We start from the raw sequence: 26,990 nt of genomic DNA, 5'->3' as shown, positions 1-26,990 counted from the left end.
CTCCAGAACGTTGAACAAAGTCATACATCTGTCTTTGTGCGATCAGTATTTCTTCCTGCAAGTTTTCAGTCAGCTGATTATAATTCACTGAAAATCCTCTTTCCAATGATGCATTTCCATGGAAAAGTACCAACACCATCCTCACAAACTTTAGAAGGCCTGTTTTGGAAGCTACTGTATATGCCTTAAGAATGAGCATCCACAAGTGATCAAGGCGCCCGTCTTCTCGAGAAAAAGACGAGAACAGTGCTGCAGAATCTTGCATGGAACATACCAACTGATATGATCACTCAATGTTATCAGCTTCTTGTCCTGATAGCCACCTGTTTTGAAGACAACATTCTAAACTGTACTTCACACGTTGTTTCCTCACACCCGAATTTAAAGCCACAGACGGACATAAGCAGGAAATTCCCTTGGTAAGATTGTACTTCAGGGGACTTTTGTCTTGAAGTTTTTTTTACCATAACCTTTAGACAAGTCCTATCATTTTTCTGTAACAGGACAGACTTTTCTGGTACTTTCTCTTTCTTGATGGCATGGCGTACTGCATAACCCAACTTGATATTGTTAGCAGACAATAGATTTTCCTGGTTATCTACATTCAATGGAGATACATTGCGTTTCTCCCTAAAGCTCCTCAGTACTTCTGGTTTCAAAATTTTCCTGCCAAAGCTAATAAAACCAGTGAATCATAGAGAAAAGGTGCCATGGGTGCTTCACTTTGGAACATTGTGAGAAACAATTCCAGCTCTGATGCCAAAAAAAGGAAGAATGTCAATTTTACTTTTAGAAGATTATCTTCAAGAGCACATTTCACTACACTGAAAGAGAGAGATGAAATAGAAACTTCACTAACCAATTTCTTTAGGTGGGGTAACGTTTTCATGGCACGCTCAGCAACTGCAGTATTCCATCTGATTGCACAAAATTTCTTGGGAAAAAGCTCTGATCCAGTTATTCTAATGTAATCTGCCCTCCTTGCAGATATGTGCTAAAACAAATAGTAACTGTGCCTCAAAAAACTAAAAACGTCCCATTGTGTAACAGAAATTCCAGTTTTGAAAGCACCATGGACCGTATGAAGCCCACAGCTACCAATTTCTAGCAACGATGGTGAATCTTCACCAAAAGTGTCTGTGATATGTATTTTCAACGCTAACAAAAATGTCCAGTTTACGTTGAGGGCATCCATAGATACTTAAAATTAAATGCACCTGTCGGTATAATCTGAACGTGGGAAGCACATGCTGCAGCATGTCACGTCAGCAGGATAACAGACCATCTTGAACCAGTTTGTATCACGTGATTTGATGCCACTTCCGAATCCGATGGTAAATAAAAGAATTTGGACGTGGGAACTGTTCTTTATTTGCCATTCAAAAATTAAAATGGGAGGGGATACACATGATGCCACGTCAATGCAAGCTGATCAATAAACAAAAAACGTATTGCCAACTACAACCTACCAAACAAAAATTCCCTGATTTTTAAAAACATTCCCTGATTATTCCCTGATTACAAAATTCCCTGATATTTCCAGATTTTCCAGGTTTTCCAGGGTCAGTAGACACCCTGAGACTAGCTAGAACCAGTTTGTATCACGTGATTTAACGCCACTTCCGAATCCGATGGTAAATAAAAGAAAATGGACGTGGAAACTGTTCGTTATTTTCCATTCAAAAATAGAAAATGAAGCGCGATTCACTTGATGCTACGTCAAAGCAAGCAGATCAATAAAGAAAAAACGTATTGCCAACTACAACCTACCAAACAAAAATTCCCTGATTTTTCCCTGATTACAATATTCCCTGATTTTTCCAGGTTTTCCAGGGTCAGTAGACACCCTGTGCATGCATATCTAATAAGTACTACAGTAGAACCCCGATTATCCGCGACTCGATCATCCGATTCGCAGATTAACCGCAATTTATGTCCATCAAGTCCAATATTTTAGTTACATATAACCAATGATTAGAATGTATGTAAATGTTAAAATACTTTGCAAAATGTATGTTGGTCAAAGTACTTTGACTCAGTTATGTTTATATACACAGAAAGTTTAAAAAAAAATACTAGTACATACATACGTATGTACATAATATTTTTGTGTTCCATGTTACGTGAATAGATTATACACTGGTGCGCGATTCCACGTCCGCATGACCGGACTGTACACTCCCGCGCGCAGCACGGCGCCGTGCCACAGAGATTACCCGGCGCATGGAGACAGTCCATTCCATTAGTGTACGTTGTTGAAGCATGAAGGTGTTGATAATTTTATGTATTGTAACAGTGATCTGCATTCCGATGGATTATACCGTTGTGTTGTGCGGAAGTGTTGAGCGCAACATTTCATCATGTCATCAAATGAACAGAAAAGAAAGCGAGTGGTACTGTCCATCGACAGCAAAACAAAAATTATAGAAAGATTTCAGAGTGGAGAAACGATTGCAAACTTGTGACTGAGTTTAATGTCGGTAACACAATAGTGCGCGACATCATAAAAAATCGCGAAAAAATCCTTCAGTTTGCTTCACAGGCTGACACTTCAAGTGGATTAAATAAACGCAAGATGATGAAAGAATCCACATTTAGCAGCTTGGACACTTGTTTGTTTGAATAGTTTCAACAGAAAAGGTCGGAGGGTGTAGCATTAAGTGGCGTAATTTTATCACAGCAGACGTAAATTTTTTAAAAAAACTAGGCTTGACAGAAGAACCATTTTCTTCTTATATTACTTCTCCGTTATTTTATGAGCACCAACTGTACGGAAGTGTGTGTGTTGCAACTAGTGCTTGGCACGCAAGATAAATTCAGCCTATCACTTGCTGACGCGGTGCAGTGATACGACGGTGTTTGTTTATTTCAAAACTAAGCTAAGAGTGAACGGAGAATAGATATAACAACCCCTCACGGTTCCCGAGATTAGGGTCGTTATAGAGAGGTGGTCGTTATAAGATTTCCGACCCATCTGCAACACTAAGTCATAATAGGTCGTTTTTGCACTAATTCCACGTTCAGCAAGCTAAAAATAAAAAATCTAACATTTAAAATTCATATAAATAAAGGGGGATAAAAACACCGTGAATTATACGAGACAGAGACACCCTTTCAAAACCATCAAATCAAGTCTCAATTCACTGGTATGAAAAATCTTATCTCGAAAAGAATTTTGAAGGCAGTCGTTCTGTAAAACAATAACCAGCCCGATGGTGTTACTGACAACAGAGCAATGAGCTAAGTGTGGCAGCATCGCTTACGGGCGATGAAAAGAATGCGTGACCTTGGCAGCTATCAGCCGTCTTGGACCCTTGGACTGGCGGGCGGCTAACCACACACCTCGGTGCAACAACGACTCGCGTGCCCACGTCTCCGCACACGAAAGACTTAATAACCACTGCTACCCAGCACTAAGCAGTCCGCTTCTATGTCAACAACGCACACGCACACAAAGCAGGTGTATATATGTAATCTCCGAATGTCCACAGATGGCTGTCTGTGGGCTTACGACCTTTGAGGCAAGCATGACTCGGCTAACCGCGATTTTCGATTATCCGACTCACTCGTCCCCTTCATTAACACGAATAGTTGGGGTCCTACTGTACTTAAAACCTAAATGGCCAATTAAAATGCTACACATTACAAAGAAAATTAAAACAAACCAGAGCTTAATGCTAATAGATTAAAATATAGGTAACTTACCAAAAAAAAGTGTTCCACTGCACACATAACGTAGGTACTATTGTAATTTTGAAAAAGTCAAATGGTATGTACACAATTTAAAAATTAAAGTATGTGGAGTCTAAATCGCTCACTTCTATACACTGGAATTCTGCAGACATTTTGCAGCGGCCTGCTTAGCCCTCTTCAAAAATTCATGGTTAAAAACTTGTTTGTACCAAATCTTTTGGTTATTGCTTTTCAAAATTGTAATGTCCTGTACTGTTGTGTTGCGCATTGAAGATCTAAATTCTGTTCTGCTTTTTTTTGCAATACTGAACATTCTCTCACATTCAGCATTGCTGTGTGGAACAAGAAGAATGGCCAGCATCACATGGGAAATTTTGTCATATTTTAGTTTTCTATCAACACAAAGTATTTTTTCAACTTCGGTCCAAATGGAATCAATCCTTTCATACTTGCTTATGACTTTAGAGAGATCTTCAAACTGTAGGGCTGAAAACTTTTTCTGCAACTCATGCAACATGGTTTCACCATCCTTGACTGGTAAAATGACAGGAAACAAATTAGTGAAATATTTCAGAGTTGAAAACCTTGCTTCTCCAATGTTACCTATTCGGGCTATTTTTGCATTAATAACCACTTCACTCTTGAAGGGAAATTTGTGTATAACATAGTCACATGCCAAACAGAAATATTTCCTCACCGCTGAAAAAAATATTTTTTTGTCCTCATCTGACAACACAGCAACAACTCTGACAACCAATCACCACCTCACTGTCAGACTTCTGATTGGTGGGAGTGTGATAATCTACTGCCAAAAATTCTACATCTTTGAAGGCACCACCAATAACAAATCTTAAAAAAAAATTCCTCAAAAATTCTTGCAGCAGACCTAGTAACAAGTGGATTTGTGGACTTGAAGACTGGAGAGTAGGGTTCAGTTTATCAAATAGGGGTATCACATTCAACAAAAACAAACTGAATGATTTATTCAAAGGTGAAGAAAGAAACATAAAAATTTTCTCTTCCCGACTTAGCACAGATCGGTTGCTCTTCAAAACAGAACTGCTGCTTTTTATTCTTGCTTTTTTTACAGGAATAGTGTCATGGTTACCATTTTTTCTTTTGCCAGCTCCCTTGTCGGTATTGATGGTTGATGTGCATGGCTGTTTCCTTGGAATATTGTAGGAGGATAGCGAAATTGTTGATTGTTGTGGATGTGATGTGACGACTTCTTTGAAAAAACTTGCAAGAGGTTGCCATTGTTCAACAACCCTGGCCAAGCTGTTCCCAAAGATAACCATCTTGTGCACACATGTTTAAGTATTTTGTGGGTTTCTTTGTCATGAAGTTTCTGGAATTCACGGAGCCTTTCTTTCCTTTTTGAGCTCTTTTCCAAAAAGAAAAATATGTTAACAAATGTATCGTCAATACTAACTGGCAAACTTGTTGAAGCCTTTTCTGCAGCTAAATTTATTAGGTGGCAAAGACAGCCAATTGCCACTAAATTTGGCTGTTTTTCTTTTAATACAGGAACCACCCCGTTCTTGTGTCCAACCATAACCGCCGCATTATCAGAACAAAAGGCTAGACAGTTCTGAAAAGGCACATTCAACTTTTCGAGTTCTGTCAGTAAAAGGTGGCCAATATTTTTGCCAGTTGAAGCACCCTGTAAAGATGGAATAGCCAACACAGTACTAAAAATTGAACCACACGAAGAGTCACAATATGTTACTACAGGAGGGTACAACTTATTATTTATATCATTGTTCCCATCTGTTGACAAAGAACATGGTCCACCTTGCAAATGCTTAACAACAGTGGTAGTCCTGCTGGATGCCATTTCTTTGACTATCGCAGAAGTCTTTGTGCGCCCGCAACTATACTTTTTCGCCATGTCGGAATCTGGGAACATTTTTCGGAACAAACTTCCTGCGTGATCTGCTACAATGTTCTAACAAAAAACTGGCAAAATAGCATTCCGCTTTGATCACATCCGTGTCACTCGTACGGCTCGTTGAAAAAAAAAAAGTTGATTTTTTTGTTATCCTCAGCAGATTTCACATTATTAACATGTTTCAAAGACTTCACATGATTGGAAACATCGTTCTTCCCACCATGCGAAACATTTATGTCGCAACGGCACACGATGCAAAATTCGTGGTTCTGGCCTTTTTCACTTTTGGTTATGCATGGGAACAGTTCTGAATAGGCCGACCTAAACACCTGTCCATACAGTTTTTTTTCTTCGTGGACATTACGACGGCATAAAAAACATTTCCAAGTTCTAACTATCTTCACACACAACCATTTAATTAAAAAATACGTACAGAACATAACCCAACAGCAATAGAAACAGCACACGCCGCCATTTCCGCTACGGAACTAGAAGTCAAAATCATGAAAATAAATTTCCCTATTGTTTGTATTCCGGAGAGAAAAAAACGGAAATTATACACTACTCACAGGAATCGTACATCTTTCCAGTTGATGAACTCGATTTTTCCGTCCCGTATTTTTCACCTTTCTTGTTTACGAGACAGAATACGCACGGAATACGCTGCCATATTGAAAAACAAACGAAACGTACTCCAATACCGAAAAAAAAAAGGTCGTAAATTTGAAAAGCGTAAGATATTGATTATTTCCGTACAACTGTAAATGAATTATTTTCCGTAAAAATTACGGAAAAACCGTAAAAGTTGGCAGGTCTGTACTAGTGTCCACGTCTCGCCAAGTATCCAAAAGGGTCGCGACCAGAAGACGCAATGAGTAAAGGCACACACAGTGTTCAAGGGGTGTTTACTAAAAAGATTGTGGTTTAAAATGACAGTTAGTTGCATGGAAATTATGAGAAGTCTTCTTTTTGAACAATACCATATCATAGTTTTGTAAACTTTAATAGAATTTATTAATGTTTGTAAAGGTAATCGAAGTTGTAGAAGAAGAAATTGACTGTAGATGTTATTGCTTATATTATAAGTTTTGAGGTATATGACTACAATCCTTTTTAAGGAATGGAAGTATTAGTACAGTTTTGTATTCATTTATTAATGTTGGGAATATTTTAATAAGTGTTATCATTAAAGTAAAGTTGTGATATAATATTTCACAGGTTAGAAATATTACTGAGTATTATTTTCTCTGGAAATATAATACGCCTCACATTATCAAGTGTTGTAAAAATTGTTGCACTGAGCAAGACTGCGAACGAGAACAGATGGACCAGGATAGTTGTGAAGAGAGGTATTTAAACTAATTCCTGGGGAAATGCATGTGCACATGTGAATCTGAAAACTGAAACACACCAAGAAAAAGAGGGGCAAGTTTCTATACTCTAGTGTTAGAGATAAGCAGGAATTTTAACCCCAGCTTCTGACAAATATCCCCGAGTGCAATTAACAAATTTCAATTAACTAAACACTATGAGAATTTAACAGGTACCAAAAAAAAGTAAATGTATTCCCACATCGTCACACGTAACAGTGTGTATTACCAGCATTCGCTTCCTTTTTGGTGATGTATTTCAAAATTAGGATCAGTGAAATTTGAAAACTTTTGACACCCTGCAATGAATACAATTAAAAATTAAAATAATAATAATAATTATGTTCTTATTTGAGAGCATGCTCACTTGCACACACTATCAGATAAGGCATGCTTCAACAAACCTGCATGCTTGGTGACACCAAGAACACTGTATGACCACTCTTGCTAACATGGCCAAGCATGCTTGTTCAGAGAGATGACGTCACATTCCTCAGGCCAGCCGTTCTAGGAGTGCTTTATGCTGCCCTGGTTTTCGGATCTGTACCTTTGTTCCTGCCGAGGCCGGAGAAGTCGCCGAGGATGACGAACATGTCTGTCTGCTTGACGTGTCGCTGGATGACCTGCTCTATGCTGCTGATGCACTTGAGGTCACTGCTGCGCAGGAACACGTTCAGAAGACACACCCGCAGTGAGGCTAGCTGCAACACCACGCCACGCAAGAACTGACCTTAGTGCTGCAATGTACCGATAGGTTACCCAGATGACCTCTCTTATTTGCGATGGTCCACCCCAGTCAAACATCAACCAAGTGCTTGGAAACGAAGTGGTGGCATGGTAAGATTTGAACCATTGACTTCAGCTTCACAATATGAAAGACATTGAAAGATGCCTCGGACCATAAGCCACCAGAAGGAAACCGGAGAGAATGGACGTGATGGCTGAAGAACTGGCTTGCAGCTTCCAGGAACTTTTGACTTGTAGTTGTGCAGACAGCTGCCATGTCACACAAACAGCATAGTACAAAGACAAGTATGAAGCAGCAAGACTTTCTGGTTCGGCTTCTGAAGCAAATAATTTTTTATTACGTACCAATCGTGAAAGGAAAACTTCATCTTTGTTTACATTTACAATCTGTCGCTTTCTATGATAGAATTTAACATACACATTTTCTTTGGTTTTATTTTTACCAAGAAAATTTTATCACCAATACTTTTGATAATGTTAGGCAGCTCTTTCATAATTTCAGATATGATGATAAAATGCTAGTTACAATCATTTATAATCTCATATGAGACTGGCTTCTAACCATTTAAATTACAGTTTTACATCTTGCAAAGGTTTAATAACCATTTATTCTCCTAACCTATCCATAGGAGAATTAAATACATCGTATAAAGTTTTTCATTTGTTTCTGTCAGGAAATGTTCATGTAAATTCATAAACTATTTTCAACAACTACCAGTTAATTTCTTTATGTTTTATTGAAGTTTCATGTAAATGTTCACAATGACTAAACAGCTCATTATAGTAAGCCAGAGAGATAATTTTGTCAGTAAAGAAACATTTTAAATGTTCATATTGTTTCTCAATTGTATAGTTTGCGACTAGTTTCATACAGTTACAAGTGGGAAAACCGGTTTGAAAGGATATCCCAATTAATTAAATACAGTTTTACATATTGACTACTATTTACACTATTAATTAAATTACCACACTGAACAGTGGCGTCTCGTCAGGGCAAGCAAGGCAAGCAGTGCTTGCCCAGGCAGTTTCCAGACATTGTATTTTTTAAATAAATATTTTATTCAGAATAGTATTTTACTTTGGCTCGTGCAGTTAGGTGTATGTATTTTTTACACTATCTTCTTGGGACCCAATACTGTGCGCTGTGCGCTATAAAAAAAGAACTCGTTGACACAAAAACATGCTGTTTTAGAAGCGTTGCTAGGTTTAGAAGCGCTGGTAGGATCGCTTTCAGCAGGAAGGCTGCCGCAGTAGTTTCCTTTCGGAAGGGGGGTGACATGGTACAAAGGTTCAGGGAGGGGATTGGCTGGAAAAATACGCGGTAGAAGCTACGAAGGTAACGCTTTCTTGCCGAACTGGAGCGAACATGGCCGAAGCAGACGGTGGAATTTTTCCGCCGACTGCTTCGGCTATGTCCGGTACAGTTCGGCACGGCAGGTGGCGATGTCGCGTTTCAGTCGGCGGTCGTCTCTCGGGGCGCGCGCATCTCTCCCGCGGGCTGTTGGCTGGCAGTGCGTGGGGGATTTGTGGGCGTACGATGATACTACACTCCCACTTAGTATATAAGTAATGTAGAGTAGGTATTTTACTATCAGAATATTGTAAGTCAATCATTATTTTTCAAAAATAATGTATTTAAAAAAAATATCAATTTTTCTACCTGTGGAATAGTCAATGTTCAGTTAAGAAAACTACTTAAATAGCACCATTTTGTACCTTGAAATCCATATTTTCCCGGCGGAGGGCCCCCAGACCCCCCCCCCCCCCCCCAACCTCATCATGTTTTGGTGTGAACGGAGTTATTGCTTTCCCTCATGTAAACCTCACGCCTCGCCACTGACACTGAAAATGTATGTCCATAACATAATCCCTCATTTAGTCCACAGTTTACTCTCCCCACTGAAGCTCGACATGACAGTGGCTCTCCCTACTGCTAGTCTCTTACCTCACACCTGTCTCAACGCATTGCTTTGCACAACTCACTTGTCTGTCGCAAACAGCACAGTCCCTATGCACCCGTCACTCGTCATGTCATCTGTCTTCACTTCACTGTCTCGGAGGCATGCGTCACCATTTTTATACCCTCCAGCCCTCTTCTGCAATGGTCTTGCACACCTTTGAAGTGTCATGTAATCAGGGTCAATTCGACACGCGAAGCTCCCAGACCAATGGTGTCCTAGTTACGCCACTTCACCACGCAGAAGGGTCTCTGGGAACGTGCCAAACCCTTCAGAGATGCTGAGGAAGGAAGTGGAGGGGGGAGGTAGCGAGGTGCCATTGCTAAACTGATTACACGTTGTAGCGGTAATGGACTGCATCCCACCCACAGGCGAGTGCATGGGCTTACTGGCAAGCTGGCCTACCCCGTTGCCTCGCATCTACTATCCTCATAACACTGCCGTATTTCTTCAATCGGTCCAAATGTACCATTTTCATGTGTTCCCTCTTTCCTCTAGATGCGGTAGACCACATCATTTAGACATTTCAACCTTCATATAAGCCTTTTTACGCCGCTTGAAGCGTTGGGCACCTGCCACTTTTTTGATGCGAGGAGTATCAATCACACCAAAACATATTCCTGAAATTTGGTCGAGTTAGCCTTCAGGTTGTATGTACCTTGTCTTCATCTGGTTTGTCACTAACCAAAGGTTTTTACAAGCCTGATCTTGTGTAAGTGCTTCATGCTCCTGCAGATGATTGACATAGTCGGTGTTGTTGCAGAAGTCTGTCCAGTGGAGTCATGAATGCAGCCTATGTGATCAGGTATAAGTGGATGTGTTGATCCCAATCTTGTTGATGGTCAGCCACAACCTTGGCAAAGTGCTCCTCTAGGGTCCTGTTGAACCTTCCACCATGCCACCAGACTGAGGATGTAAGGCTGTGGTCCTGGTTTTCTTTATCCCCAATAACCACACACCTTTTGGAATATAGTCAATTGAAAATTGTGGCCTTGGTCTAAGTGCAGCTCCATCGGTACCCCACATCTGCAGGTGAGGTTGTTGACTAATGCATTCGCCACGGTGGTGGCTTCCTGGCTAGGAAAATCAATAGCCTCTGGCACTTACTAAAATAATGGCCACCAGGATATACCGGTTACCATCTTTAGTCTTGGAAAATGGCCCAATGTCAATCGCTATCCTCTCATCATTATAGGGCCTCATTTTTCCACGATTATGATACAGTGCCCCTTTTCAAACTGAACATGTGTCACTGTTTACACCAAGCCTCTACACCTTGACAGCACTTCATCCAGTAGTAGCACTGATATATCTTAGTTAGGGCTTTATTTACTCCAAGATGGCCACCCGAGGTTTCATCGTCATTTTTTTCAGCACTTCTGGCTCTAGGCTTGTTTTGAGTAGTAGATGGATGGTAACCACTTTGCCATTTGGATTGTCCCGTGCCCTCTTCAATAACCCATCCACCATCCTTAAGAAATACCATTGTGCCCAATAAGTTTTCACAGCCATTCAGTGCCACGATGGACGTCCTGCAACCTTCTCTAACTAGCCAAAATGGGCCCAAGGTCAGGGTCTTGTCGCTGTGCCATTTTTAGGCTTGCGTAGTCCCATTTATCCTCGCTGTTAACAACAGTCGTACGTCAGATGTCTTCGATTCCTTCATTCTTCTCTGCCAATTTGCAATGATTGCAGTCTAAATTAGATAGGGTGTCACCATTGCTGTGAGTTGTAAGTTGGGCCCTTTCCTGTGTTCGATTCGGCAATCAAACTGCTGTATCAGCTCAATCCACCTTGCAAGTTGCCCTCTGGCTTCTTGAACTGTTAAACCCACTAAGTGCACTATGGTCAGTACGTACAAGAAATTATTTCTGACATAAAAAGTTGTGAAAATGCCCCAGGGACTAACTACAGCTAGGAGTTCTATTCTAGTGACACAATAGTTACGTTCGGGCTTATACAATGTTTTGCTGTATTACCAGATGCCTTTTTTGCTTCCATCCTGAACCAGGGAAAGCACAGCACCCAGTCCATCTCCTCTTGCATCTGTGTCATGGTTATACTCTCCATGCTGATGTGGGTAGGCAAGTATATGGTTGAAACACAGTGTCTTCTTAAGGTTCTAAGAGGCAGTCCCACACTCAAAAGTCCACAAACTGTATCTTTTCCTTTTGTCAGTTGATGAAGTGGTCTGGCAATAGCTAAAAGCCCAGGCACAAAGCACCTATATATATAGTAGGTACAAAGTCCTAGAAAAAAAGTTATAATTTGTTAGATTTTTTTTAATAAAAAATATTATTTTCTATTACTTTTAAAAAAATGTAATTATCATATCCACAACAATGAGACAATAACTTTTATATTTATGACTAGCTGCAGTACCCGGCGTTGCCGGGGCTGAACACAGGGTGATAAATTGACTGCGAGTTAAAGCAAAATGGATAGCGCTATATGACAGTGTGGTGGACACAGAGAAATGATACACAATTGCTGTTTGTCTGTCTACGACCTATGATTTTGAGTTTACCCATGGCGATCGGTTGAACGGTTCAGAAATTGATGTGCTGCAGCGCCATCTAGTGGCGAGTTACAAAAAAAATGGGTAGCATAAATAAACCTTCTCCATTAAAAACACTTCAATGTGGCAACTTTCATGGCAATCGGTCAAACAGTATCGGAGTTTATCGATGTCATACATACTAGCATCCAAATTTATATTATATATATATATATACACATCCAAGACTATTCATTTAAATTTTATATGGTATGATTATGCCTTTAAGAAAAAATATCGGTCACAACCAAAATCATAAAAAAATTGAGGATTTAAAGGACTTTTGAAAAAAAAAAAAATTGGTTTTTGAAAAATTATAGTATTTTCTTAATGAAATTAATTTAAATAACTTTTAATAAGTAATAAATTTAAATAAATAAAATTATAATTTTCGAACTCCATGATGGCAGATGAGAAATATGAATGAATAGCAAAATATTTTTTTTTTTTAGTTCCTGTATGGCTGCCTCCAGCACTGGAAGTGCCGTAATAAAGAATAAGGTCAAGGCCACGTCGATCCCTGCAGCTGGAGCGGTCACGCAGTTACCTTGAAGGTGGCGAGCGCAGCCTGCACGGGCAGGCCAGAGGAGCAGCCAGCCATCGCCACGTTCAGCTCTCGCACCGTGCACAGCTCCGCCCCGCGGCCTGCGTCGTACAGGAAGCCCAGCGCCTGGCCGCTCTGCGACACAGAACACACCACTCTCGTGCCTTCACCCCCGACGAGGAGGGCTGCTGATGTTTCGCTCAAACTTCAACCCTAGAGGACTCTATACCCCTGTGACATTCCTACAGTCAAATAATAACACAATAATAATTAAATTGAACATAACAATAAAATACTTAAAAGTGTTGAATAAAACATTTAAATAAAATCTGTTTCATCAAAAATTTTAACAATTATTTCATTTTGAATATTCAACTTGAAATATTTTTAATGTGGTTTTGTAGAATAAGTATCTGTATTATTTTGATAGCCTAATCAAGAGTCTACGGTAGACACTGATTTATGGAAACATTTTAATGGGTATTCTACGACACTGTGATAAAGGACATTACTGCATTTTTTCGGTGTGATGCACAAGGTTTATGGTGATAAACTATTTGTAATTAAGCATAGTCGATTCTAAATATGTACAAAAATTCAGCTTTGGACAAATTTTTTGGAGGTTTGTGCACCTTTTGGTCTTTTGTTTCCTGGACTGCAAGAAAGAGAATCGAGGAAGGTTATCAAATGGCAGCCACATTATTCGCTGTGACTGTGAAAGCATGCCATGTCTGCGTAGCACGAACGCGTGCACAGCTGCGCTCCCTGCCGGCACGTGAGCCGGGTGGGCAACAGGCGAGGCGAATACGATTGGGTTCTGAGCTTCGAGCTGTCTCTCTCTTGCTCCCGCTGCCCCGAGATAAGAGTGACTACCTGCTGCTAGCCTGCAAACAGTCAGCTATCCCTCCGCTTGGAGCCACAGGGGCAACTGTTTCTGAGTGGCGCTGAGAATGTTGGCAGTTCAACATTATTGAGTAGTTGATTTCCATGTCCCTAGTAAATGGTACTTAATAATGAAAGTGCTTTGTACCGAAATTTTTCCATAAGTGTAAAGAACTTGAAGAGATATTGCAACATGTACATCAAAATGAAAAATATTTTGACATATAATTCTAAGTTCATCTGTACTCAAGATTGTAGCATGCTTACATCATTCAGAGGTTTAGTAGTTGCGAATTTCCATTTCTTCTCATTGTCCGGCCACTCTGCGACCTTCAGGAGAGACGGGTTATTGAGTTCATCGCAGATCTGGAACAGCAGAGACAATCACTTCATCATGAGGTTCCTGCATAAGTACACAGAACCAGAGTCACATGACAAGTCACGTTGTACTGACCAGTATCACAATGGGCCAGTAGCGTGTACAACTAACCCCTCAATGAGATGTGATTAACTTGTACAAGCAAAACCTTTGCCTTACTCCACAAATATATTGGTAAACAAAGATTCTTGCCAAACAGTTGAAACTACACATGATTTCTAAAATAATAATAATAATAATTTGATACTAACCAAATTCAATGAATTAACTTGAATTTTAAAAAATATAAAAATTTTTATTTCCCTGTGCAATTTAATTAATAAATTTAAACTTTTGAAAACCAAAAATTTTCATGTAACCATTAACATTGAAACTGAACTACTATTTGCTGAGAGTACTGCATCTTGTCAGCGAAGAGATGAGAAATAAGTTCCACAGAATACAGGTACTTCTGTAACGTACGCTGGGCTGCAGGTAACACTCAAAACAAGAATAAGTAAAAAATAAGGCCTTGGAAGCATCAGCCCAGAAAACAAAACAAACAACAATAATTAGCACAGAGGTGCCCAGACGTCGTACAAAGGAAATTTACTTATAACCTACTAGCAACTCTTGGAGGCTATGTGGATAGGGGATGAGTAATCAATAAATAATAAGAATGCTGCTTTGATTTATATAACTGCCCTTTTACTAAAATAATTTACTTAGCTTTTCCTTTTCTTTTATCTTCATCTTTTAGGTACACATGTATTAAAATATATTAATTACAAACAGGAGGGAGCCCCGGGGCAACAAAATACATATAAAAGTAAAACAACCATACCTCTTAAACTTGACCCTGGTTTTACGTGAGCTCGCAGGCTCAAAAGAAAGATAATTCCTTTTTTTTTTTTTTTTTAAATTTGGTTTTGAAATAAATTTAACCAAATCCTATGTCCTGAAAACTGGGGGATTCTGGCACCGGAGGTTTCTGTAGATTAAAGTCCAGAAGAATTCATTTTATGTAGAAACTTGTGTGTCGACCGGAGAGGGGAGAAAACTTGTGACTGCATGAGGCCAATCACGGACTGCTAATTTTGGCAGAGAAGTTCCATGCTAATTTGGTGTCCAATTGTTGAACCCCGCCTGTAACCAAAGTCCCAAATTTCTTAGACTGGTTAACAGGCGGCTAAGTCTGGGCAATACTATGCCCAGGTAAAGGCTAAAAAGAAGGGGGGGGGGGGGGTGGAATATGACAATCACTTACCCAAAATAGCGGGGTGAAGTCACGTTAGCTGGCTCCAGGAGTAGAGTAGGAAAATTCCCGGCACGGAAGTTTGCGGAAGCCATGACGAAAAAGGTGAAGAAATAATTTAAATCAAAAAACTAGCACGGGCAGCCAAATTTAAAAATAAGAAAATTAAGGCATCTATGCCTTGACGTTGGAGACTACATGACGTAGTGTCGAGTCTTGGAAGTACAACTGAGATGGACTATCGCGAATCGCGACGCGTGGTCTGTACTGACCAGATGCTGCCTGCCGAATGTTCAAAAATGGCGTCGGCGCGCCTAATTAAAGGAAGTTACTGCGCCCATCCAATAAGGGGGTGGCGGTGATGGCCCAAAGGTAACCGAAAATACCCGAAGGGGTGAAGCAGACTGCAAAAACGATCTCCGCGCTCTCACCCGAGTCGCAGGCAGACAAAGATTGCAATCGCTGCGTGACTGCTGCCAAAGTCAATTGTGACAAGCGGTCTCTTATGGGAGGGACGAGTAGTGCGCTCTCGCAACCAGCGGACAGAGCAAGGTTAGGCATTTTTCCCGCCGCTAGGCTTCGCTGATAGCTCTGTTGGACAAGGGTGGATGTCCTTGGAGAGACCATGTACTCTGTGCGTGTTCACTGGAGGTCGATGCTCCGGGTTGAAGTTCCCAGGAAGCTACAGGTGGGAGATGAGGGCAGGGGGGGTCAAAACTTGCTAAGTCCCCTGGGAAAGGCGTCCTGTGGCCCGTCCCGAGGCGTCGCCGAGGACTGTAACATGCTCCTCGACGTGCTGCCAAACAGCTTACCTATGCTTGCCTCCGAGAAATGAAAGTTGAGGTGGGCTTGGGGTAGCGTTCTCTAGCACGAAAAGTCATACTGTTACAGGGAGAAAACGTGATGCAAACCGCGGCCGAGATGCTGCGATAACCAATCGTCAGCAAAAAGTATCTAATTGGTCCTGCGAACAAGCGCAGGTGCACTGGGTTGCACAAAATTACGTCGGAGAGTACAGTAATGGAAACAAAATTAAATGAAATTAAAAATGCAACTTTATTTTTGGGTTCCTTCTTTAAAAATTAAAAATTAAATTTAAAATTCATAACTTGGGCCCAAAAATTATGATAAACCGCACACTTCTTGCTTTTGTCGTTGCAAGGCAAAAAACATTCATTGAAAAGAGAAGTAATAAAAATATCACATCCTCCTCTCCAAAATAATATCCTGGTATCATGTGCATAACATTTGTTACACCCCTCGTGCCTCAAAATTGAATTATTTTGAATTAATTAAAAAGAGCCTTGGAAACTTGCGGGATAAAAAAAATAAGTTAAATAAATTGATTTACCAGAGGCGGCACGAGGTGGGGAACAAACAAAATTTAGGAACTTCCTGTAACAAGCAAGGAGGAAGTTGGTGGATCGTTAAAATCAATAAATAAAAACTACACGATTAACTTGATCTATAGTTTCCCTGTTTTATTTGCCCTGATGAATTATTTTGTTTCCATAACTTTACATACAAAAGGTTTTAACAAGTTTCAAAGATTTAAAAAAAAAAAAAAAAGAAAAACGAAAAGGGGCCGGCCCGCGATTATTTAAAACAAAGTACATTGTATTGATACATTATTACAACTTGCAATGTTCTACTACATTAAATTTGTCGCTGATTAGTTTACCATATCAGTGGATTAAGTGGATAGTCACTTATCGCTGGTTTGTCTTTAAAAAAGGGGGGGGAATAGAAATAGAAACCATATCACCCGAGTCTTCCAGGTGTGGAGTTAAAAATGCCGAACTGTAGAATGGAAGAAAGCTGCTTCTTCTAATGGATGGATCTCGGACTGCCGAAAAACATACTGGTGGACAATTCGTCCACCAGTAGTTGCTGGATCTCGAATCTAGCTGAATATGTGCATCGCTGGGAGGTCGAACCCCTGACTGTAACAAGCCAAATCAAGACTGATTAGGACTTGAATACAGACAGTACATGGGGCAAGAAATGCCCGGAAAAATCTAAGGGGAGGTAGGGGAGGTCGCGAATGATCACTCACCAAAACAGGGGAGTTGCCTTCAAGCTGCCATCGCGGAGTCAGCCATGGTCCGTAGCTCGCGATTTGCGCGGCTGGGCGCGGATGATTTCTTCATAGTTAAAAAAAATTAAAAGGGAACATTTCAAAACAAAAAAATTGCTAACACTATGCAGACAGGCTAATCTACTTGAATTTAGTTGAGGGATAGCATCCCTTATTTAGGACGATTACATAGTCGCTAGCGGTCGGATGAAGTCTTCCAGAGTCTTCTGAGCTCGCCGGAGATCTGTCTGCAAACGTGACGCGCGCTGATCTGTCGCGGCAAACCGCGTCTCGTAATTAAAAAGGGGCGCCGGCTCTTACAGGTGGAGGGGGTCTGGGCCGCCGAAAGAATCCGAACTTGCCCGAATGCGGGCGAAAAAAAAAACTCTGGCAGGAGTTTTGAAGTTGGCATCACTAGGCGACAGTAGAGAACTCTGTCGGAGGGGTCCGAGTTGAAAACAATCGACTCGCCCACGGCGTCCATATAACTCAAGGGAAAGCAGGTGCTGCTCTCTGGCGCCCTAGAGGGTAGGCTAGCGGAGAAGTTCGCGACTTGGTCGCTAGGTAGCGCTTGCGATCAGTTTTGGCGCACTCGTTTTTTGCGAGGAGACCTTGAAGACGGTCACGGTTGCCCAGGGGGTTACGACCGGTCATTGGTCTTACTTGGAACTGAGAAGGGGGGGGGGGGGGGTGAGGGTAAAATGCAACGCTGCTGGGAATCTACGTCCCGTCGTGCCTGCAGAGGAGCGAACTTAACACTAATATGTGATGAAAAAGGCCAATCTCAGCTCGTCTCTGAGAACTGGTCGCCTGCAAGCTACAGGCTTGTCTATGCAGTTTGGGTCTCGAAGAGAAATGATATTACAGGCTTGAGGCGTGACTGAAGGCGGGGGAAATGGTAAGCTGTCTGCCAGTCAGGGATTAGGCCAGCAAAATATCCGATACGCCGATGGGAAAGGGGCTTCAGAGCACTGAGACAAAGTTTAACTCAGAGGAGTACACCAGACTAACAAAGTAAAATTACACTATAGTAGAGCAAATAAAATTTCCACACAAAAAAATTTAAAATCATAATAAAAATTTAAAATATATCGTGTCGAGATTACTAATTAACGGCACACATTGTGGAACTGCATATTCTTTGGCAGTCATCTTCTTATGAATACACATTGCATAGCGAGCTTACTGTGAAAAACAACATTTACAAAGGAAGGAAACTGACCCTTTTGGATTCTGCTTCAGATACTATTGCTTGCAACAGCTCCAAAACCTTCAACAACAGACACCTTCGCAGGACAGAACCACTCCCAAGAGTTCTACATGTATATACATGGTTCGAGGGTTTCACTTGTTACACTCCTCAGTCATAACAGAGTAAACCCAAGTTATAACATAACTTTGTTACACTTCACTCTCTCTTAATGACTCGGGTGATTAGCAGATCTTTTACTTTCAGAAGGCAATGTAATGATTTCGTCTAGATATTAGTACCTCTGTTTTTATTTTGCTTTTGATTATTTTAACAGTAAGATGATATTTTATAAATTGACTAACAAACAAATATATATACAACATATATTTAAAATCACATTATAAAAAGAATGAGCAGGCCCTTATTAGACAATTTCATTGATCATTAACACAATTTAAATAAAATACGCAACAATAAACAGATTAAGTTGCTTTTATAATAAGCTTCCTAGGAGTGAGTAAAGTCCTGAATAAAAAAAATTGTATGGTGTTCAGATCAATTCAACATCGTGGTTTAATGTTATTCTGAAGATCTAAAAACTGAAGAACTGGAAGTTTGACGATGGCTGGCCAAAGTTATGCTGCTACCGAGGCATCCGGTTCTTGGAAACTTGTCCATTCCTTGGAAACTTGTCTGTTCCTTGGACCCTGTCAAACAGGGGGATGGCTTCCAGGATCAGCCCAGGTGCTGAGCTCGTGAACCAGTCACGGACGTTTCCATGATTTAAAAAAAAAAAAAATTAATTATGATGAACACAACATGACTACTACGAGGTAGACCTACATGGACTGACTAAAAGCTAATCACTAAAGTTGTAGGAATCATATCCCTTGTCTAGCTGATTACATCTTAAAAAAATTGGAGTCACGTCCTGATGCCGGAGATACGGAGCGGCCAGCCCAGAGCCGCGGCACGCAGTAAATTTTTGGGCGGCAGTGACTCGTAATTAAAAGGCAAAGTTAAAGAAAAGAAAGGGGGGAGGCTTCGGCTTCCGGACCGAAAGGTTCCGAAGATTACCGAGGGGCTTGTCGAGAAATACCGACTTCAATATCTTGAAGTTGGTGGTACTGCCCGATGTCGGTGCCAGATACGCAGGACCTTGGCTTGCCTCAATCTCTCCTTCGACTGCCTGTACCACGGCCCAAAGGGTTTACAGCGTGGACCCCCAATGGCATTCCCAGTCCTCTCCATCAACCATCTGCCTTCAACTCTTCATGATGAGACAGGCCTTTAGGATCTGATGACCACCGGGGCTCAGTAGTCGAACTGTTGCATCTGCTGTTTCTGCAGTCAGCCCATACACCATGTCTGGTTCCAATGCAGACAACTGAGGGTGCTTGAGGCAGGGATATGCCTGGCAGAGTCCTCTCTAGTAGAGCCAGCATTGCCACGAGGAGGTAGATATAACTAGAGCTGGCCATAGCTCCAACATCTCAAGTGACAATCACCTTATCCCACAGGAGTCAGGCCCACTCCCAAGAGTCGTACATCAAGAAGCGGCAGCCGGACCAATGGCAGCTCACTGGAGGTCCCACTGAGCAATCTGTGGGCGGGTGAAGTACTACAGCACCCATGTCCAGCCAGGAGTACCAAGTGTTCTGTTCAGCTAAACCCCTCCCATTCACAATGTTGATGAGATGCAAGGGCAGGTAGAAAATAACGATGATCATGAACAGGGGGATTCAGTTGATTCAGGTACACGTGGGCCAAGTCCACGGACAGTCGCGACGCGCGTGTGACGATTATGCAATAAACGAGGGTAATATCGGGAAAATTTTTTAAAATTTATAAAAAAAAAATTTTTTATATAAAAACCCTTTGCCATCTTATATTAATAAATCACGGTCGCCATCTTAAAAATCTGTAATTATTATCAGATTTTAATGGGGAAAGATTTAAAATTTATAAAATTAATTAATAAAATTTTAATAAAATATTATTTTTAAAACACAATTACATCCTTGGTTCGAACTCGGCGAGGGCAAAATAAAAAAATGATGACAGATCCTTCCTCGATGGAAGCCACCGACAGACTGACTTCCCACCACTAATGCAAAGATATATCGATAGCTTGTATGTCATCATGCCCGCCATTTTGTTTTAGTCCTCAGGCCACCATTTTGTTTTCGTCTGCTAGAGTGCACTGCCGCCATTTTTACCTGCTAGAGTACAAGAATAATTTTTATTTTGTAGCACCTGCCATCTTGAAATTTGGGCGCCATCTTGAAATTGTATTTTAATTATCTTATAAATTCAGGAAAAATTTCAAAAATGTATTTGTTTGATTCCTGTCCTTGGTTAGATCCTTGGGCGATGCAAATATTTAAATTTTATGTAAAAAATAATAATTTCAATAAAAATGGTGGAACGTCCTATAAGCAGCTTAAGTTCTTAATATACCAACCAGTCTTATATAAGCCAATATGTCCGCCATTTTGAAAATTTGTATTTATTGACCTAGAAATTTAAAAAAAAAATTCCAAAATTCATTAATAAATCACTTATTAATTTATGGTTGAATCACATATTCACATCTTTGGTTTGATTCTCTGTCAAAGATAAGGATAACTAAAGCTTAAAATAAATTTTTTAATTCTGTTTCTTGTTAACTTTCGTGGAGTTTATTAATCATTGACTCTACGAAAAACAACTCTGGACAAGATACTTGTCCAACTAATTAAATATGTTGTCGTGCTGCCTGACACGGAAGCCTATATTTTTTCGATACATGAAATAATTTCCAACCAGTTCATGTGCAATGCTATACGTACAGACCAAGTGTCTTCCGACCACAAGACCAAGGCATGAACAATGTCAGATGTATAGACCAGACATTTCCAAACATCAAGACCTTCATCGATAGCTAATATAACATATTTCAAGCAGTCAAGACAAAGTTTTCGAAACTGTCAGACATAAAGTATCGATAAAATCAATTACAAGCATTTAGATCAATGGAACATGTCTTTGCTTAATAAAGGACCAAGAATCCCTGAAAAATGTTTTATCAAGACCAAAAGGTTTTGAACCAGTAAATATTCAGAGCTACTACAAATCTGACTACGCGCGAACCTCCTCAGCGGATGTAAGGAATGTGACACATGTTAAGATAATGCTAGGGTTTGCCGGCCATTAGTCGTAGGGAGAGGAAGTCACTACTACATTTTTTTCTTTATACTCTCACAGTACACACGGTTGCGGTTGCTCTGTGACACGTGCTGGAAATGTTGGAATGCGATGGGAAAGGTGAATATAGTTCATGTGCTGTAAAATAAATATTTTTATGGGTCTGCTAAATTTTTCCATCCAAGAAGTTTCGAAGTTTGTGATTTTCCAGCATAAATACTGCTGTGTGACTAATGAACAAAGTGTACCTAATCCACGTTTTTTTTAAAAATATCATGTTTGATCCATAATAACTTACACAGTATTTATTAACGGTAAATGGCATCACATGGGCCTTAAAAATATTCACTTTAACGGGAATGGACTCTACAACACCATGTGGTGTTCTGGCTTTTGTTGCCTACAAGAAAGGGAAGTGGGAGGAGGGGGGGGTTACAGTTTCTTACACTGAAGGTTGTACGAGGGGAGGAAATGTTGAAATGTTAAGAGGGGAGGGATGAGCTTTGACCTTGAAGAATGTAAAACAGGAGATGAGAGGGGTAAGCCATACCACATGGTGATACCGCCGCCACGCACCAGCCAGCCGGACGAGGCATGGACACGCCCATATACGTCACAGAAGCTACCACTGCCCCATTTTTAAACGAATGTCTGATTTTTTGTTCTTCTTATACGAACATAATTGTGAGTAATGTAGTCCACTCAAAATATATGCCTTGTATTAAAAAGTAACATTTTTATAAGTTTCTTTTTTTTTCTTTTAATTTTCTGATTTTTCAATGGTTTCTGAATATGTATTCGTAAAATCACTGCTTCGTTAATTTTGGGGTTCTAGAGTATTGTGAAATTTCAAACTTGAAAATAAACAATTCTTTGCATTCATTTCATTACATGTATCAGTAATGGGAAAACATTAATAAACACTATATAAGGGAACATAAGGGAACGCCCACTAGACTGGGTGATAAGAGGACGCAAGGACAAGAACTGAGGCACAGCGAGCTTCAGGCTCGTGACTCAAGAGACAGTACCTTCTCTAGAGACGACTCATCCACCACTTCCTGGACTGCCACCAGAGACAACCTGAAACACAAACAGCAGGCGGTCTCACAGTAAGAGTTGATGGCTTAAGGCCAAGCTTTAAGTTGCATTCATTACATTGTCAAATATTTAATAATTTTTTGACGTGAAATGAATGGAAACATCAATTATACTACAGATAAAATTTCTGATTGAGACGTGCCACTACAAATGTTTTGTCTGTACTTGTGCAACATCCTGCTGGTGTGACGAAGCACGCGAGCAGCAGCGCTCGGAGCTGACCTGTTCTCCAGCACGGTCCGGCAGATGGTTTCCCGCACTCCAGGGTTGCCAACCTTCGCGAGCGTGAGGTGGCCGAGGTTCCAGGTGGCCACGCGCAAAGCGCTCTTGCCGTTCCTCGAGTAGCGGAAGCTGTCCGTGACGGGAGGGCGGGGCGAGTGCAGCGACAGAACGTCGAACACGTCCTTGCCGGGGAGGAAGCCGTTGGAGACGCCGCCCGGGCGAGCCCTCGTGGCAGCGCTCTTGGTCCCTGCATCCCCGTTCTTCCAGTTGCACTCACTTCGAGCATCAGGCATAACTTTTAACAAGTACAAGTATTTTACTGATTTTTCCTTACAATTGTTTAGGTTTTTAGGTGAAATTAAGAGTGGAGGTAAAATTTTCCTAATGGTCAGCGTTAGTTTCTTGGATATGATCTTCAAGCCAAAAAAAAAAATGCTCAATTTATGAAACTGGAGTCCCTGTACCCAAACGGAGCTAGTGAACGCACCTGAGAGGTCGCCATTGGGCAGCTGGGCGGGAGAGGGAGGCGGGGGCTGGTCCGTGTCCACCACCAGCTGGGAGCGCACGGCCGCCAGGCGCCACTGGTTCACCCCTCGCACCTGCAGCACGGCGGCCCTCAGCGCCACGCTTCCAACAAGCCCCCTTGCAGCCCTGCATCTGTCCGGGAGACTTCACACAACTAGACAACTAGACACCGCATTTATGTATAAGGTTTTCAAGCATTTCAAGATGTGTCGCTGTTCTGATATGTTTCTCACTAATTTTTTTCCCTAGTAAATAAGTATGAAAATATTTACAGTAATTATTGTAAATGTAGCTAACATAATGCTTATGAAAAAAAAAATGATTCATCTTAAATTGCAGTGCCCTTGGATTGGCACCAACTGATTTTGTTGATTATGTAACACGGAGATGTTTATTAACCTGGATTCAGGTTTTTTCTACTAAAGTTAAGAGGGAAAATGGGTTTTCTCAAAGGCCAGTTCAGCATGTGAGTGTATGGTGATTATATATGTGTTACTTGAAAAATAATGAATTTCCCCGAAAATGTTTACTTTATACTATCAAATAATGGTAAGTGTGGTGTCAATATTCGATTTAATACATAAGGAACTAAATAATGCTGGAATCAATGACTGTTGTGACTAACACTCTCGGATGGCACTAAGTGTTTATCAGGTTACAATGTAACACATTGTAACATGTCTTCACATACCATTTATAATTATTTCTTGGCCTAAACTACAAAATTTCTTACAATGTTTATCTTCGTGACATACACACAGCCCTTAACACAACTAATAGATTTAATGCTCTACAAGAATGTTGCCTAGAAGAAGATTCTTTATACCAGATGTCATTGACTACAGGAAATGGGCCCAACAACTCACCAATGCCTCGGAAAAAGAAGATTACGAAGGGTAAAGTATTGATGTTTACAGTCAGTCAAGGCTGTGACCTTGCAAGTATGGTCAGTGATGAATTACCACAGCATGATATCTGTTCTATTGTAAAGTCTGGGGCACCACTAAAGGAAATTGTTCGAGAAATCCCTGTGATGTGTAGTAATCTAAAATTAAATGACTCTGTTGTTATTTTCGGTGGTACAAATGATGTGGCCAAGAACTTAGGTAGTAGACTCTTGATATCTCTACAAGAAACACTAGACAAATTAACACACACTAATGTAATTGTTGTTGATGTTCCATTTAGATATGATCTTCTAAAGGAATCTTGTGTGAATAAAGAAGTCATTTCTATAAATAGAAGAATCCACAAGATAACCAGTTACTTTAAAAATGTAACACTTGTAAAAACTAATGAATTAGGCAGAGGGTGCCACACACAACATGGCCTTCAGATTAATAGGTTAGGAAAAAAACAAATTGCTGGCAAGATTCATCAGGTTGTTACTAACCAAAGTTCAGTTACTAATAAATCTGCTCTAGAAATGCAGGGAAACTTGTAAACATTGCCAATCCTATAATATGTAACGATCAACTCATTAATTCGGATTGGCCATCGTTAACCTCAAATTTTAAGACTGTAACAAGGTCTCCTTTAAGAGGCATAAATTATAAGTTGTGTAGTAATATTATTTCTAAGCCTTATGTAATTGTGACCAGGTCCACTGCCCCACAGAGTATGCCGAAAGTTAATGTGCCGAAAGTTAATGAATCTATTGTGATTTTTCATCAAAATATAAGAGGAATAAAACGAAAAACAGAATTGCTGAGTTTGTGTGTTAATGAGCTGCTAGTGGATCACATGTTGGATGTGAATGTGTTATGTTTTACCGAACATCATCTACAATCTATTAACACTGTTCAAGTTCATATTAGTGGTTATAAGTTGGCTTCTCATTATAGTAGGTCTGACTACGCAAAGGGTGGAGTATGTATTTTTGTAAAGAGTACCCTTCAGTTCAATTGTATTGATCTTTCTAGTTACTGTGAAAGTAAAGTGATTGAATGTTGTGCTGTGCAATTTACTTTTGCATACAAATCTGTTATTATAGTGTGTGTATATAGAGCTCCTTCTGGAAATTTTCAACTTTTTCTAAAAAAACTAGAAAGTTTATTATCAGAATTGTTTTCATCTAATACAGATATTGTTATATGTGGAGATTTTAATGTAAATTATCTTGTTGATAGTAACAAAAGAACACAACTAAATCTTCTTATGAACTCTTTTAATCTGATCTCTGTTGTTAATTTTGCAACTAGGATTTGTGAAAATACTGAAACTGCTATCGACAATATTTTTATTGATAAATCTCAAAGTGATAAAATTATGGTAGCTTCTGTTGTGAATGGCATATCTGACCATGATGCTCAAGTTATAGAATTACATCATAAATTAGTAAATAGTTCTAATTGTATAAAAAATACACGCAGGCAAATAAATAAAGAAACCATTAAGCAATTTAAATTATTACTTGCAACTGAAACATGGGATTTCTTAGAAATAGTAAATGATGCCAACATTCAATTTAATTGTTTTCTTAACACTGTTTTAGTATTCTTTGAGACATGTTGCCGTGTAGTAACTGTAAACACGTCTCAGCGAAAGGTAAATTCATGGATAACTAACGAAATAAGAAATGATTGTAAAATTAAACGTAACCTATATACTACAGCTAAGGTATCTAATCTTGATAAAGACAAACTGCTATACAAACATTATAGTAAGATTCTTAATAAAAAAATCTTAGCAGCAAAAAGTAAATATTTTCATAAAATTATCTCTAATTCTTCTAACAAGATTAAATCTATATGGGATATTGTTAAAACAGAAGTATCGAGACATCCTAATAAAAATGATAAGATATCACTAAAATTAAAAGAATCTACTATTGAAAACCCAGTTGATATTTCTAATGCTTTCAATAAACATTTTTTAAATGTTGCAAATCACTTAGTAACTAATCTGCAATCCTCTCACGACCCTTTAGAGTTTGTCCAAAATGCTTTTTCCAAAAAATTTCCTAAAATTCAATTTTCCCTTGTAACTCCTCATGAAATAAGTTTAATCATAAAAAACATGAAATCAAAAACTTCTCATGGTTATGATGAGCTTAGTAGTAAAATAATCAAGCAGTGTTCTGATCAGTTATCTAAGCCTCTCAGTTTAATTTGCAATATCTGTTTAATTATAGGTACTTTCCCTGATAGGATGAAATACGCTGTAATTATTCCATTACATAAGAAAGGTGAGAAAACTAATATCGAAAACTATAGGCCAATTTCGTTATTGACTACATTTTCTAAGATCCTTGAAAAAGTCATCTATAGGAGATTACTTGATCACTTAGACCAATATCAAATATTAACATCATCACAGTTTGGCTTTAGGAAGAAAAAATCTATTGATGAAGCTATATTCAACCTTGTAAATACTATCCAAACAGCATTAGATAATAAACTTCATGTAGTTAGTATATTTTGTGACCTAGCA

At 39.8% G+C, this 26,990-nt stretch overlaps 1 protein-coding gene across 2 annotated transcripts in view; it reads right to left on the bottom strand.

Moving 5' to 3' along the window:
• The window catches only part of LOC134536703 (endonuclease/exonuclease/phosphatase family domain-containing protein 1-like), a 57,271-nt gene that overhangs the window by 9,109 nt on the left and 21,172 nt on the right, over positions 1-26,990 (bottom strand). Inside the window, exons 5-10 of one of the 2 annotated variants that reach the window (XM_063376572.1) lie at positions 23,521-23,632; positions 23,034-23,280; positions 22,742-22,793; positions 13,910-14,008; positions 12,764-12,895; positions 7,502-7,655 (exon numbers count right to left, since the gene is read on the bottom strand). In XM_063376572.1, coding sequence (XP_063232642.1) covers positions 7,502-7,655; positions 12,764-12,895; positions 13,910-14,008; positions 22,742-22,793; positions 23,034-23,280; positions 23,521-23,632 — 796 coding nt within the window. Of the gene's footprint in view, positions 1-7,501; positions 7,656-12,763; positions 12,896-13,909; positions 14,009-22,741; positions 22,794-23,033; positions 23,329-23,520; positions 23,633-26,990 lie in introns of both variants that reach the window. The other variant, XM_063376571.1, reaches the window with a different exon arrangement.

The sequence above is a fragment of the Bacillus rossius genome, chromosome 11 (assembly GCF_032445375.1).
Source record: "Bacillus rossius redtenbacheri isolate Brsri chromosome 11, Brsri_v3, whole genome shotgun sequence".
In the NCBI taxonomy this organism is placed as follows: Eukaryota; Metazoa; Arthropoda; class Insecta; order Phasmatodea; family Bacillidae; genus Bacillus; species Bacillus rossius.
The sequence above is the reverse complement of the archived record's forward strand: the minus strand, read 5'-3'. Positions and strand labels throughout refer to the sequence as shown.